Here is a 15,321-nt window from a genome sequence, read left to right as displayed (position 1 = left end):
GGAGCCCCGGCCTCGCGCCCCCGCCCCGTCGCCCTGTCGTCGCCTCCGCCCGTTTCTCTTTTCTCGCGCTCGGAGCCGAGGGTCGCCTCTCGTCCAGAACGCCCGGCTCCCTCGGCCGTGCAGAGCCCTGAGGCCGCTACATGTAGCCGGCGCCCCGGGACTGCCCTGGGGATCAGCCTCACCCGGGCCTCACAAGCGACACTCGGGAAGCTTGGGCCCGCGGTCGGGCCGCTGGCTTCCCCTCCTCCTCCTCCTGCTTCCCTTCGAACAAACCCCCGCTCCTTCCACGGTCTCCGATTTCCTCTTCTCGGCCAAAGACCCTTCATTCATTCCCTAGATCGCGTCGGGTGGTGCTGGGGTGGCGCCACCTGGATGCATGACTGACCCATCCTCCAGGTGCTGCTGGCATTTGCTGGGCCGGAAAACAGAAACTGTTTTGCCTCAGACCTGAGCTTGAATCTCGGCTCTGCCACTCACTAGCATGTGACCTTGGGCGCTCGTTAGCTGATCTTGGAATCTCGGGTTTTCCATCAGTAAAGTGGGGTAATACCCTGTATAGGGTTGTTGTGATAGTGGTTCTAGATTGAGTAGGTCAGGTAAAGCATTCTTAACACATTGTTGGTTACATACTAAGTGCTCATTAAGTGATGACAGACACAGTGCTTGGGGGAGTTAGGCAAGAGGTCATGGAAGAAGAGGCATTTGGCTGGGTGGTCAAAGGATGGGGGGGCATGCAGGTACCTGGAGGTGGAGGAGGAATGGTTACTCCAGGTGGACAAAAAGAGAGGAACAGGAGTGGAATACAGTGGGGTACTAAGCCAGGAATTTGCTGGAGTCCAAAGCCAAGCCCCACCATCCACCAGCAGAAGCTGTTATCACACGGGTCGACAGACATGGCCTGCAGATCTCACCTGCCCAGTTTTTATTGGGCTTGTGAGATAAGAATGTTTTTTCCTTTTTTTAGAAGAACAGCTTTATTAAGATATAACTCACATGCCATACAATTCACCTATTTAAAGTGTGCAGTTCAGTCCTTTTAGTATATTTATAGTTGTGCAACCATCACCACAATCACTTTTAGAACACTTTCATCACCCCCCTGATCCCTCTGTTTCCCCTAACCCTAGGCAAACACTAATCTACTCTCTGTCCCTATGCATTTCCGTATTCCGGGCATTTCATATAAATGGAATTATATAATATGTGGTCCAGTGTGACTGGCTTCATTCACTTAACATCGTGTCCTAGGTTTTTACGTTTTTTTTGTTTTTTTTGTTTTTTTTGCGGTACGCGGGCCTCTCACTGTTGTGGCCTCTCCCGCTGCGGAGCACAGGTTCCGGACGCGCAGGCCCAGCGGCCATGGCTCACGGGCCCAGCCGCTCCGCGGCATGTGGGATCCTCCCGGACCGGGGCACGAACCCGCATACCCTGCATCGGCAGGCGGACTCCCAACCACTGCGCCACCAGGGAAACCCGGTTTTTACGTTTTTAAGTGTCTGAAAAAAGGGATATTTCATGATATGTGAAAATCATGAAATTCAAATTTCAGTATCTATAAATAAAGTTTTATTGGAACACATCTCTGCTCATTTGTTTACATATTGTCTGTGGCTGCTTTGGGGCTACAAAGGCAGAGTTGAGTAGTTGCAACAGAGATTGTATGGCAGGAAAGTCTAAAATATTTACATTCTGGTCCTTTACAGAAAGTTTGCCACCTCCTCTGTTAGCACATCTTTGTTACCCTTTTCTTCCATCCTCATCCTTTGGCACACCTGTTACCAGAGATTCAGCAGGGCTGGTAGTTTTATTTGTCACCTTTCCATGCTGTTATGCAAAACTGTTCGTCTCCAAGTTGCAACTCAGTCCTCTTGTATGTGAAAAACTCTTTATGGTTGCCAGAACAACTGAATATACTCTGAGGTGCAATAATTAGAGTATCTAGAAGGAGGGAGGGGATGGGCCTGCCTTGCCATGTGAGAGGCAGAGCATACCTCGAGTATCGTTCTGAACCCCCCTTTCAAAAGGACAGACCCAAGCAAAGTGTATAGAGTGGAAAAGTCCAAGGAACTGGGGGTGTGTGTTCTGGAAACTAGAAGCCACTGGTGATGGGGGCACCCCTTTCATGTCTATCTGGAGGAAGGGCCTCGTGGAGGAGAGTAGACACGTGAAGCTTGTGGTTAAACTAATTATGCAGGAAGGTTCAGGGTGCCTAGCCATTATCTATTTGTAAGTATTGTAGGGAGCTGAAGCTTGAAAACAGTAGCCAACACTCACCTTTCCTCATCTCTTCAACCTGGTGAGTTTGTTTTACATCAGCCTGGCCTGATCTATCCCAGTCTGTTTGTTCTGTAGTACTCCCTGTGTCTTTCTGAGACTTCTTATTTTCAGATGAGAAAGGGCTGCACAGATGCCCAGGCCCTGCCAAGAGCTGGTCAGGAGGCTTATTGTTCACTGTGGACGGAACTATGTGTATACAGTGGGTTCTGCCTGCCTGGTGTCTAGTGCTGTATCAGCCTGCAGAGAATAATTCTGGTAGTGCTTCCCAGGTTGGTAAAGCTGTGGTTTCTAAAACTGGATATGTAGTCGTGGGGCAGCTGCCTGAAAGATCCAGCATGCTCTAAGTTCAGGGCAGAGTACAGGGCTACAGGGTTTAAAGGTTTACAGAGGCTCTCACAGAGTTCTTAGGAGGTTCCAGAGGATCGCTCCCCTCCACTGGCAGCTCATATATGCCTCTGGAGTAAGCACACACTTTTCTTCCTGGATCTACTGGTGTATCGAATCACACGTCTAAGCATCCCTTCCCCAGGTCTCAACTTTAGGGAAACTGTCTTCTCTTTTCAGCCTAGAGAAGTGAGTTGGGCCAGTAGAAAGAAGCAGAGATCCCTTTAAGTCCATCTCATAAAACTCTTGGGTCGATGGAGGACTTTCCTAGCTGGCTGGCTCCTCTCTGGCCCATGAGGTCAAGGGCGGTTTCTGGCCTCCATGCTGAACCACACAGCAATCAGTTGGTTCTGAGGTTTGACCTGTTGCAGGCTCTCGTTCCAGGTCTATTTCTCTTTCCCCCAAAGCTGTGAAATAGAAAGTGAACTCTCCCTTTGAGCCCTAACCTGAGATACATGATCAGGCTTCTGCTTGACTGAGAAGGAGGTTGCTTTTAACTGTATGAGTGTATTGTGAAAAGGAACGGCTGTCTTTTAAAGCTTCCTTTCAGGGCCTTTCTAGTTGATGTTGGACAAGTAGGCCAACATAAAGGTCTGTGACTGACAGAGTCCCGGGCCTGGCAATATCTCTTAACAGTGTATTCCTGCTGCCTGGAACCCAGGGGCTTTCTGGATCTCTTGGGAAGCACTGGGTTATATGTTTTGCCTTTCCAGAAAGCCATTGATCTGGTGACAAAAGCCACAGAAGAGGATAAAGCCAAGAACTACGAGGAGGCCCTCCGGCTCTACCAGCATGCCGTGGAGTATTTCCTGCACGCTATCAAATGTGAGTCCCACATGGGGTCCTCCCCAGCCGCAGAGCCCCTGCGAGAGGAGGGCGGGCACACGGGGGCTCGCAGGGGCCCCTACGTGGTTCCTCTTTGCAGATGAGGCACACAGCGACAAAGCCAAGGAGAGCATTCGAGCCAAGTGCATGCAGTACCTAGACCGGGCAGAGAAGCTGAAGGATTATTTACGAAATAAAGAGAAGCATGGCAAGAAGCCAGTCAAAGAGAACCAGAGCGAGAGCAAGGGGTGAGTATGGAGGAGCAGAGGACCTGGTGGGGACCAGAGCCCCCACGAACAGGTGTCTGTTTCCTGTGTCGCCGTCGTCTTGGTGCTGATGCTGCTGTGGACTTTCCCGGCACCTTCCTTTTGGGAAATTCTATTCATAATAGTGATAATGCCTGCAGCTGCCTTCGTCAGGCACTGTACAGGAGACTTCCACTTATCAATACATCATCTCATTGGATCTGTATGGAAAAGCTGTGGGCAAGGTGGGGAGCCAGACTCTGAGGATCTAGCCCAGCTCTGCCACTTCCTAGCCGTGTGACCTTGGACAAGTGCCATGACCCTCCTGGGCCTGCACGTTCCTCATCTGTAGGAGGAGGAAGGTAGTGGGACTTCCCTCCTAGTGTTGCTCTAAGGAGCAAATGAGACGATGCGGGTAAGGCTTGGAGCGCAGTAAGGATCGAATAAATGTCAGCTGCTGTTTTTCTCATCTTCATCTGACAGATATGGCAGCAGACTCAGAGAGGTTCAGGGATGGCCACAGAGCTGGTACTTGATGGAGTCTGGACCCACACCCGGGGCCTCTGTTTCTGACTTTAAAGCTGTGTTCCCTCTATAGCCTGTCACCTCCCATCTGTGTTTTGAGCACAAAGGCCAGTGGTGTCCTGGAGGTGAGGGGAGGGTGCCCAGTTGGGGAGTAGGAGAGAGGAAGGTGGTGTGTCAGCTGCCTCCCCAGAGTGGGAGGCCCTGCTCCTGGATGGAGAGGACACGCCTGTGCTTAGACTGCCCAGAGTGCGAGACACACTGAGGTAGGGGCAGGAGGGCAAGCACCTTCAGGAGGGCTGGAAGAGTTTTAAGGATGGCAAGTTACTTATGTCCGAATAGGGATTGGCCCTGGAGGCACAGCCACTTGCTGTCCTGTTTTGAGTCCCTATGAAAGGCCAGTAACAGCTCCAAGTGCTTGCCTGGCTGCTCTTGAAGTCCAGCCAAAGCACAGGTCCCTCACCAGCAGCCTTCTAGAGAGGACACATGCCACGATTCTTATGCCCTTGATGAAGAAGCGAGGGTGGGTTATGAGAGTGGATCCTGGAGGATCCAGAGGGGAGTGCTGATGATGTGTGGCCCCGACGTCCCCGAGGTGCCTGTCTGTGGGTCTCTCACCACTGTTGAGCAGGGAAAGCATCTTTTTAGCACCAGGCTGGCAGCCAGAGCCTGGCCTTGCTCTGAGAGCCCCCTTGCCAACTGCCTCTTGCTCCAGCCTGTCATCTTCTGTCTCCTTTCCCAGCAGCGATAGTGACAGTGAAGGGGATAATCCAGAGAAAAAGAAATTGCAAGAACAGCTGATGGGTAAGAGGCTTGAGGCCTGTGGTGATGGGAGGGGGACGTGGCAAGGAGCCTCTGGTGAGTTGGGCTCCAGGTCGAAGGCTCTGCCCTCATCTTGCAGGTGCTGTCGTGATGGAGAAGCCCAACATTCGGTGGAATGACGTGGCCGGGCTGGAGGGGGCCAAGGAGGCCCTCAAAGAAGCTGTCATTTTGCCAATTAAATTCCCACACTTGTTCACAGGTAAGAGTTGAGCCACTTTAGGCCCAGATGCAAAAATATCAGGCTTCTGGGAATTCCCTGGCGGTCCATTGGTTAGGACTCTGCGCTGTCACTGCTGTGGTCTCGGGTCAGTCGCTGGTCGGGGAACTAACATCCTGCAAGCCGCGTGGCGTGGCCAAAAAAAAAAAAAAAAGAAAAATCAGGCTTCTGAGGCCACCAGCTGAGGGCCCCCAGTATGAAGGTGTCCAGGTGGCAGATGGTGACTTGGCTCCCTTTTGCCCTTAGCAGGCAAGGGCCCAGGGCCTGCTCATCACAGTCATCTACTCCTTAGCTTCTCTTCAGTGTCAGAAACACTTTTGTGGCTAGAACTTTGACTTGACCATCTCAGTGGTAGGCAGGGTCAGGAACCAGTGCCAGCCAGTGTCACTTTGCCAGGTCCTGGGAGTCATGAGCCAGGGCTAGGATCAAGCCCTCGGCAGGTGATTTAGTTCCCTTTGCTCCTTTGCTCCTAGAGCAAAGTTGTCATGTAGAACTTTTCATTTCTGACTGTGTTTACCATGACTGAGGCCCCTCTGCTTTTTTCTGTTCCCTTTCCCCAGTCAGGAAGAAGCTTACTTCAGTTCATTCTTTCTCGTAGGCAAGCGTACCCCTTGGCGGGGAATACTGCTCTTCGGACCCCCTGGCACAGGGAAATCCTACTTGGCCAAAGCAGTGGCAACGGAGGCCAACAACTCTACCTTCTTCTCTGTGTCCTCCTCAGACTTGATGTCTAAGTGGTTGGGGGAGAGTGAGAAGTAAGTCAGCCGCCAGGCTCCACTCTCCTGGCAGCCCTGGCAGCTGCTCGTGGTCCAGCTTCCCTGCCCTTGGAATCACCTCCCAGAGGAGCCGCTGTGGATGGCCGGGAAGAGTAGCTGGGAGAGGGGTATCTTGCTAGCTCGTCAGGTGGGACACAGTCCTCACAGAGCCAACGGAGACTGGAAGGGAACTTGGGAGCCATAAGTCCTCATGAAGGGAAGGGAAAGGCGCTCACAGTAACTGGGTTTCAGCTGAGTGTTCTCTGTTGGGGACTTTATACAGTTAACTTATTCCCCACACCGGCTCCCATTTTGCAGATGATCAAACTGAGGTGGAGAGGAAGGGAAGTGACTTGTCCTCAGACCAGAGCTAATGAACGGGGCTGCCAGGATTTGAAGTTGTTGCCAAGGCTTGCTCTTCCTCTCAGTGCAGTGCTGCCAGAGGATCTGTTACCACTATTTTTTCTGTCGTCTCAGCCTCTCCGAGGGAAGGGCAAGAGGAGAGGTGGTGCCTGGGACCCCGGCTGGGCATGTGTGCAGGTGTCTGGATCCCAACCCTGTGTCTCACCCTTACAGGCTAGTCAAGAACCTGTTTGAGCTGGCCAGGCAGCACAAGCCCTCCATCATCTTCATTGACGAGGTGGATTCGCTCTGCGGATCCCGCAACGAAAATGAGAGTGAGGCCGCCCGAAGGATCAAAACGGAGTTCCTGGTCCAGATGCAGGGTGTGTGCCAGTCCTGGGTCCCCTCCCTGGTTCTCGTCCCCCCCTAAAGCCAGCCTAGGGCGTCATTATTTAGCTGTGGCTGGATCTGACTGTCCTTTCAGTGGAGGGGATATCAGAGAAGCAATTCTTAGCTCCTTCTCATTGAGGAGAGGTTACTGCAGCCTTGGCTGGCCACCTCTCCGCCCCTCCCAAGGCAGGCAGGGCTGTAGGGCTCTTCACCCAACTAAAGCCAGCCGGGTTCCTGACGGTGGTGTCACAGGGACAGCTCCAGTTCAGGACGCAAAGTCCCTGAGGTCCTTCCCACAGGTTCTGACTGATCCTTGCAGGTGTTGAGTTGGCGTCTGTGTTTCCCTTTCTCCACAGGGGTGGGGAATAACAATGATGGGACTCTGGTACTTGGTGCCACAAACATCCCGTGGGTTTTGGATTCAGCCATTAGAAGGAGGTGAGTGTTCCCCAGTAGGAGCCAGGGGCCGAGATCTGTCTCCAGCCGTGGTCAACCTGCTGCTGGCAGCTGGGGGTGCAGCCTGACCCCGTTTCTCTGGCGGCTTCTCCGTGTGTGCAGAGCCCTTAGTGAAGCCGGCTTCTGGAGGGCCCCCCGAGCCTCTCCATTGAGACCATCCCACCATCCGCTCTCAAGTCGTGCCATGTGCTTGTCTCTCTAGGTTTGAAAAGCGAATTTATATCCCATTGCCGGAGGAGGCTGCCCGTGCCCAGATGTTCCGGTTGCATCTGGGGAGCACTCCTCACAACCTCACAGACGCCAACATCCACGAGCTGGCCCGGAAGACGGAAGGCTACTCGGGCGCAGACATCAGCATCATCGTGCGGGATTCCCTCATGCAGCCCGTGAGGAAAGTACAGTCAGCGACACACTTCAAAAAGGTGAGTGGGCCAGCAAGGAATTGCTTAGACAGTGTCAACAGGAAAGGGGATATTGGCTTTCTGGCTGCTTGGGTGACACATTTTGGGTCTCCTGGGGAGCCAAGGGTAAGTGCATGGTGAACTCTCTGACTCCAGGGGCTGGGGTTACACCTGCTTCCTCCTCCCCTGCAGTTCTGGCTGGAGGGCGACCATCTCAGATTGTGTGATGCTAGAGGACAGGGCACCGTGACTGTCACCTCTGCCACCCCTGCAGTCAGCACTGTGCTGATGCGCGTGGTAGACCCTGCTGCATGTCTGAAAGCAGTGGGTGCAGAATCACACACCATGAAGAGGAACTCCATTCACGCAGCAGATGTTTGTCAGGTGTTGCCGAGGGTCCTACTGTGTGCTTGGCACTGTTCTAGGTGTTGGGGAGACACTTGTGACCATAGCAGACAAAAATCCCTGCCCTACAGGGCCTCGTCTCTAGTGGGGGAGACAGACAACAAACAAAATAAAGACTCATTTCTTAGAGGGTAATGAGGGGAAGATGGAGCCGGGGAGGGAGGTCTGGTGTTTCTGAGGTTTGGAGGAGGTGTGGGTAGGTTTCACTTTTAAAGGATATGCCACACTGGGTGACACTGAGTCAAGAGTTGAATGACGGGAGGGATTGAGCCTTGGGGATATTTGGGGAGATGTTGCCAATGGAGCACGCAGCCTTCGGTTGGAAAAACATTTTGATGTCACTGCACTTGTGGTGAGATTTGATGGAGTTGATGAGGAAGAGGAAGCTTTCTAGGCATTTGGGCCACAGATTGAGATTCCAGAGAATAATAGCTGGCATAGCATGCTGATCACGAACCTCTGAAATCAGACTTGGAGCCACACTGACTGCTCAGCCCAAGGGTTTGAAGGAGCCCATCAGTCAGATCAGACTGATGATCTAGAAACCCAGGCATTTGTTCATACCATGCTATTACCTTCTGCTCAGGACTCAGAAACCTGAGTCGTCCCGCCCCTTCCCCAAATGCCATGGGGCAGCCCCTCCAGCCAAACTCCTGTTTGGTTTCAGGTCTGTGGCCCTTCCCGTACCAACCCTAGCATTATGATCGACGACCTTCTGACCCCATGCTCACCAGGGGACCCAGGGGCCATGGAAATGACTTGGATGGATGTCCCTGGTGACAAACTCTTAGAGCCTGTGGTTTGCATGGTAAGTGGCCAGCTGGGAGAGAGGACTACACAGAGCTTGTTTTGTACACAGAAGGAACCAGTAAATGTCTGTCAGCATGGTCTGATTTGGTGCAGTTGCATAGGCAGCCTTTCATCTGACTGTTCTTGGCCTCTCCTTATCCTGGTCTTGCCTGTTCTGTGAGGCAAGTGTTTGCCATTGGGCCTGGTGTGGTGGGCGTGCAGTTGGAAAAGAGCTTCTCATATGAGTTAAGAAATAATGGGAACTTAGATTCTCTCAACCGGAAGTAGGCCATCTGGAAATGACATGAGCTGCCTCAGGAGGGGAGCGTCCCTACCCCAGGAGGCCTTCAGGCAGAAATCAGGCAACGGGAGTTCTGCATTAGGGGCTGGGGCGTGACCTCGGCGGCAGGGCTTTTCCCACCCTGGACTGCATGGGGTTGAGACTAAGGCAGGCTGAGGCCCTGGAGCCCAGCCTCCCTCACCCACAAGCACTTGTCTTTGCAGTCGGACATGCTCCGGTCTTTGGCCACCACTCGGCCCACCGTGAATGCAGATGACCTCCTGAAAGTGAAGAAATTCTCAGAGGACTTTGGACAGGAGAGTTAAAACCTTCTTCACATGCGTGATGGTGAAGGTGGGAGTTGATTGGGGTCAATCCATGGTACTCCCCATGGCAGTGGCCAGACAGGGCTCCAGGGCTTGTCCTAAAGTCACTACAGCATCCCCTCTGCTGTCTGGCCATCAGCTGGGGGAGCAGGAAGGAAAGGCCTCCCCGGCCACGGAGACGCAGAAGCACATTCGGCACCCAGTGGAATTCTGGCTCTTCCTGCTTCCTCCTCCTCCTCTTCTGGATGCTCACCACCTCCTTGTCCTGCCCCTCCATGGTTTTTTTTTTAAACCATTTTTTGTTCCCCTAAAATTAATGCTGCTTGGATTTTCGTCTTGTTTATAAATAAAGTTAAGATCTGCCTGAAGCGTCAAGGAGCGGAAGCAGCCCGTGCTTCGGGCTTGGTGCAGCAGACCTTCGGAATGGCTGGCCAGAGCCCCGCTGCCCATCCCTTCCAGACCCAAGTTTTGCTCCATATGAACAGAATGGCTGATGCCCTGGGTCCCCAGCCCCGGCTCTGTCTGTAAAGGCCAAGAGTAAAGCCAAGCTATTCTCTCCCTCCGGGCCCTGTGTCCTCCCTGCAGGAGAAGAGGATGGTTTTTGTGAGCACAAAGCTGTATAGATGAGAACGAGTGAAGGCAGTCAGTCGGGTTTCCCTGCTGCCTTTTCTTCCCTCTGAATGTGAGAACACTGAACCCGGCCACTGCCCCCGGGTCCCTGTCCTGGAAAGGGGCTAATAAATCCTTTTCCTTTCTTGAGCCACCTGAGTGATCTCATCTTTGACTCTTGTCTGGGGCTCTTTGAAGGCCACACTTGCTTCTACTAGAAAGATCCTCTGGGGTCTGCTCCCTTTTCAGTGGAGTAGCAAGTAAACAGGAACGTCACCAGCTGCTGCAGTTTCCGGGCCTGTTCTCCAGTCAGGTTCACGAGGCCTTTCTTCCCCCAAGGCCTCAGAAGTGCGGTGGGGGTGTTTAAGGGACTTGGGCGATTCTTGTTGTTCAGCCTACAGATCAGGGGCTGCAAACTGGAAAGCCTGTGGGCCAGACGTGGCCTGCAGTTGTGCTTTGGTTTGGTCTGCTGCCAATATTTAAAGTCAAGTTGACATAAAAATTTAGATCTCTGGCTTCTGAAACAGTAGTTTAGGGAACGCTGGACCTGAATCCCCATGAGGCAGCCTATCAGCTGCAGCTGAGCAGGGCCTTTCTTGTTCATAGGAGGACTGTGGTCTCCAGCTCACGCGTCCCCACCTGGACTGCCTCACTCCTTTGCATTTCCTGTCCAGCCCCTGTGGCCATTTGAATCTGTGACTCCTGATAGTGAGACAGCCAAGGCTCCAGAGCTAGCAGCCCTGGAAGTGCTGTCTGAGGGGCAGCAGAAGCAGCCTGGCATCTGGTTGCTGTAGCTCTCCTTCCACTCCAAAACCTAGCATTCTTCCTCTGTATCTTCAACCAGAATGGTCCAGAGCTGATTATGTGGCCCCTCTTGATCTTGTTAGCTTTGCACTGTGGTGTTTAACTTTTGCTTGGTTCCTTGAAGGCTTAGGCCCAGTGTTCCTCTCCTATGCTGGTGGATCAGCAGGCCTGACCTCCAGATGCCACTATGGCTGGGATCTTTGTCACTCACTCAGGAGCTCCCCTATTATATTCTTGATTAGTTATGTGCCTTCAGCCGCCAATTGCTGGTCTATAAACCACCCCCTCCTTGTACTGCTTCATTTTAGTTAGTTGTGTCTGGTTACCTTTACTTAAATCAGAAGGCTCTTGCCTTTTTTTTTTTCTTAACCTGCTTCCTTATTTCTACTGCTTGAACACCTTGGCAAGTCACAGGGGTTAGCAGAAACTGTAGGACTGCTGTGGTTCATCCTCACAGCTCTAGTCACAGCTTTCACAGCTGCCCTGCCTTTCCATTTATCTCTCTACCACCAGTAACAGGGCAAATGAATGTTCTGTTCACTACTGAGGCTGGCACGGTGGCTATGCTCAATGTGGCTAATATGTGCAGAGGAATTTCCTTCCCTAAGCGCTTGCTCTGAAATTCACTTCCTCCCTACCTGGGAATTCTGTTCTAAACCTTCTGCCTACATTGATTTTCGCTGTGGAAGTTGACTTCTACAACTTTTATTAGCTCAAGGTGCTGATCTGTGTGGTTTTGCAGCTGATAATATCTGGCCAAGGTGGGAGAGATTTTCTTTCTTGTAAATGCAAGAATTTGTTGTCTGGGTTGTAGTGTCTTGGGCTAGTTGATCAAATCCTTCCTTGTATGTGGATTTGGTTACAACAGTAAATTTCATATATTGTCAGCAGCGTAGTCTCAGGCTTTCTCCACAGTCCACCCTGGGCAATCATTTACTTTTAGGCCTTGATTCAGGAAGCTTCAGGCAAATACTACTGATCTGCATTACAAAGGCATTACTAAGGACTGTTAACCGCAGAGCCTGTAAGGAATCTTCAGAATGTTTTGATGCCATCCTGCAGGAGCTTCTGAACAGTGTCCAATAGAAAGGAGGCTCACTGAATTCTAACTTTCCTAAGGATACGTGTTTCCAGTATACGTGAGAGCTCACTACAGATTCCCAGGTGGCTGAGTCTCTGTCCTCACCTCAGGGCAGTGCTGGGCCCTGTTTCTTTCTGAAGTGTGATGCACAGAGAGCCAGTTCTCTTTTGCTTGGCCTCACAGGCCCCCAGGCTTGGCTGTTTAGAGAAAGCCATGGGGGAAAATGGGTCTTTCCTGGGGTCATTTAATTAACTACTGTTTAAAACACATTTTCTCTAAACAACTTACCGGACTTCTTACTCTATGGGTACTTGGATTTTGAGGACTTTGGTAAGAGTACCTGCATGGCAAAACTCAACATAAAAATGAGGTAAGACAAGTATCAAAAGAAATGAGTTCCTTAACCTCTTGACAAAGCTGTGACAGAATCTTAAAGCTAAAACACTGGTCACCATGATGCTAATTTATTTTTTTCAGAATAAGTGTGCTGACGAGGAAGCACAAGTTCTGCTTTCTGTTTCTGCCCTAATTGTGACAGGAAGAGGCTCTTTGCTCCTTCTCAACTACAGGCATCCCCCACTTTTTGTAACTTCACTTTACACTGCTTTGCTTTTATGAAAGACCTATATTAGTACCTGTTTTCACTAACGGAAAGAAATTTGAAGAGGATTTTCACTTCTATGAAAAAGGTGAAAGCTGAAACAGCATTCAGCTTTTGTTTTGCAGTGAGCCATTATAGAAGCAGCACGCACTCAGAGCTGCCAGAGTGGCACCGTCAAGCTCCTTACCTGGGAGCTGCGCTCAGCATCAAGCCACCACAGTTTTGAACTGTATCTGTGACAATCTGTGCTTTATCTCCATTTATTTTGTGCATCTGTTAGCAAGATGTGTCCTAAGGTAACTGCTTCTTCAATTTATGCTATTTCAGCTTAGGAAAGGTTTCATCAGAACACTCTTCTTTCAGATCGTGGGGAAACCTATATCACCCCTCCCCCAGCCCTGCTCCATGGCCTCCATCCAAAGAATGAGCCAAGTACCAGCTGCCTAAGAGATCTCAGCAGAAAAGTCTTCCCCAGGTCTGTTAAAGGTGGAAAGCAAAAGCTGGAGACCTAAACTGTATCTGAACCTGTTAAAATGTATGAATACTCAGTTACGTTAATATTGTCATTGAACTGGGGACATTCTGTCCTGTGTTTTACTTCCACAGGCAAACTGGTATCCAAAACAAATGGAGACTATGCAGGTAACACACTTGAGCCCTTTGTAAATGTAAGAACTTGGTGAAGACGATCAACCACAGCCTTAATCCACATTTTAAAACACAGCTTTCAGGTGTTTGGGGACTATATTATCTAATCTTGGCTTTGGGAACAGATGATACAGCTCTTCTGAAATCATGTCTACTGAGAGTGGCTATTTACTTGCCCCTGCCCCATCTTTATCTCCATACAAAATTGCCAGGAAATGTCCACTCCTTCAGGGGAGTTATTTTTCTTCTCAAGTTGAAGGCTCATTTCAGGGCAAACATTAACATCTTCCTCCAACTCAGGAAGGCATGCTTTGACAGGCCATTGTTTTCTGTCGGAGCAGAGCCAATACCAAGGGGATGCCAGGTAAGACATGCCCAGCTTAAAGCCAAAATGTTTGTGTCTTGGTTTTCAGGGTCCTCAGATGCAGCAGGAAAGCTTTAGTCATTCACCTCCATCCAATGGATGTTTGTAAATGTCTTGCTGTCCATTTTGTCAATGAACAGGCAGCCCTGCAAGTGGTCCATCTCATGCTGGATGATGCGGGCTGCCCACCCACTGGCCTGCCACACCACCTGCTCTCCTCCGGGGTCCATCCCTGAAAATGAAGGTACAGCCTGGGTGAGGACATGCTGAACTGCATCATTCTCAACCTACTTAGCCTTTCCTTGCCCCTGGCTGTTCCTATTTACAAGAGGCAATATCAGAAGGGAATGCAGACGGCAGCCCCTATGCTTCCTAGAAAAGAAGTCTGAACTCTGTCTCTTACCAAGTATTCAGCCTGGTTCCCAACTCTGACGAGTAGGTTGCTGGGTTCGCTATGGGGCTGAAATGAGAAATGATCTTCCCAAGTGACTTGCTCAAGAGGAACAATCATCCCAACCCCAGCAAAGAATCACACTTTGCAAAACATACTGTGGTATGACAGGTAATGGCTTATCACTTTGGGTTAGGCAAAGCTGGGTTCTACTTCTCCCATTCCACGTGACAGATCTAATTGGCGCAGAAGAAAGTGTGTGTGTGTGTGTGTGTGTGTGTGTGTGTGTGTGTGTGTGTGTGTGTGTGTGAGAGAGAGAGACAGAGACAGAGAAACAGGCACAAGGTGAGTGACAGGGCAGAGGATGTGGTGTGAGCTAACAGGGGAATCAGGCCACCCTCCCAAACCCCAACCCCCCAACCCTGTGCCCCACTTGAGCTGGCTCTGCTCTCACAGGCGCCTCCTGCCCCATCGCATTGCGTCAGTCCTGAATTTTGTCCACTCCAGGGTCTGCTCGTGGGTAGGCAGGTTCCGCTGATCAGCCATCAACATGTCTACGCTTTAACTGGAACTTTGCGGAAACCGTTTCGTGGGATCCGAGGCCGCCGCCTCCGCAGGTTAAAGGGGAGCACGCATTTACCTATCCACCCCAGGGACCCCACCGCCCCGCACCTGAGATCTGTACCGCCTGGAAGCGGGGCACGCAGGCCAAGAAGCCGCTGATGCTCTCGCAGCCCTCGGGGAAGGTGACCAGGCGGCTGTCCAGCACACGCAGGCTGGGGTTCACGAACACGCGCAGGGGGAAGGTTTCCATCTGACGGGCCTCGCGCACGCGCGGCGCGCATGCGCGGAAAAGCGCCTCGGGGAACTCGACCGCCAGCACCTGCAGCGGCACTCCGAGCTGCGGCGCACTCAAGCCCACGCAGCGGCGGCGCCGCATCACCTGCACCAGCCGCTGCACCAGCTGCTGCAGCTCGGGTCCCGCCAGCTGTGCCGGCTCTACCGGGGCCGCCACGGCCCGCAGCGCCGGGTCCCCGACCTGGCACACGCGCGGGTACGGCGGCTCCGGCGCTCCCTGCACCAGACGCCGCACGTAGCGCCAGTAGGAGCGCCGGCGCGCCGGGCCCTCGAGGCCATCCGGGGGGTGGCTGGAGCTGCAGGCCCGGGCGCCGCCGCCCGCCACCCGCTCTCCCCACTGCAAGACCGGCCTCACGCAGCCACGCGCCCGCAGCCACCGCAGCAGCAGCCCAGCCCCCAGCTGACCCATGGCGCGTGAAGCCTAGCCACCCGCCCGCACGCGTCCCTCGCCGGCCCCCGTAGCCGAAGCTCCCGCCCCCAGGGACTCCGGGAAGTGCAGTTCCCCGCGGGCCTTCCGGGAACGCCGGCG

At 52.3% G+C, this 15,321-nt stretch overlaps 2 protein-coding genes across 7 annotated transcripts in view; one reads left to right on the top strand and one right to left on the bottom strand.

Annotated features, from left to right (window-relative positions):
• Positions 1-13,274, top strand: part of VPS4A (vacuolar protein sorting 4 homolog A) — a 13,575-nt gene extending 301 nt beyond the window's left edge. The window contains exons 2-11 of one of the 5 annotated variants that reach the window (XM_024763085.1): positions 3,375-3,486; positions 3,587-3,734; positions 4,999-5,057; positions 5,155-5,274; positions 5,891-6,047; positions 6,624-6,772; positions 7,136-7,217; positions 7,438-7,657; positions 8,709-8,849; positions 9,335-10,196. In XM_024763085.1, the coding sequence (XP_024618853.1) occupies positions 3,375-3,486; positions 3,587-3,734; positions 4,999-5,057; positions 5,155-5,274; positions 5,891-6,047; positions 6,624-6,772; positions 7,136-7,217; positions 7,438-7,657; positions 8,709-8,849; positions 9,335-9,436 (1,290 nt within the window). In that variant the 3' untranslated portion in view covers positions 9,437-10,196. The other 4 variants (XM_024763084.1, XM_024763086.1, XM_024763083.1 and 1 more) reach the window with 4 other exon arrangements.
• On the bottom strand, positions 13,226-15,220 carry PDF (peptide deformylase, mitochondrial). Of its 2 annotated transcripts, XM_024763089.1 has the most exons (3): positions 14,607-15,220; positions 13,947-14,003; positions 13,635-13,775 (listed from the first exon to the last, which is right to left on the bottom strand). In XM_024763089.1, exons 1-2 carry the CDS (start codon positions 15,199-15,201, stop codon positions 13,996-13,998), a joined length of 603 nt encoding a protein of 200 aa, XP_024618857.1. In that variant the 5' UTR covers positions 15,202-15,220; the 3' UTR covers positions 13,635-13,775; positions 13,947-13,995. The 2 variants fall into 2 exon arrangements, with proteins under 2 accessions (XP_024618856.1, XP_024618857.1); XM_024763088.1 differs by lacking the exon at positions 13,947-14,003 and having other exon boundaries at positions 13,226-13,775.
• Between the last annotated feature and the right edge of the window lie 101 nt (positions 15,221-15,321).

This window comes from Neophocaena asiaeorientalis, unplaced genomic scaffold (assembly GCF_003031525.2).
Source record: "Neophocaena asiaeorientalis asiaeorientalis breed wild unplaced genomic scaffold, Neophocaena_asiaeorientalis_V1.1 scaffold678, whole genome shotgun sequence".
NCBI classification, from domain to species: Eukaryota; Metazoa; Chordata; class Mammalia; order Artiodactyla; family Phocoenidae; genus Neophocaena; species Neophocaena asiaeorientalis.
This window is presented reverse-complemented; position numbering and strand designations above follow the sequence as displayed.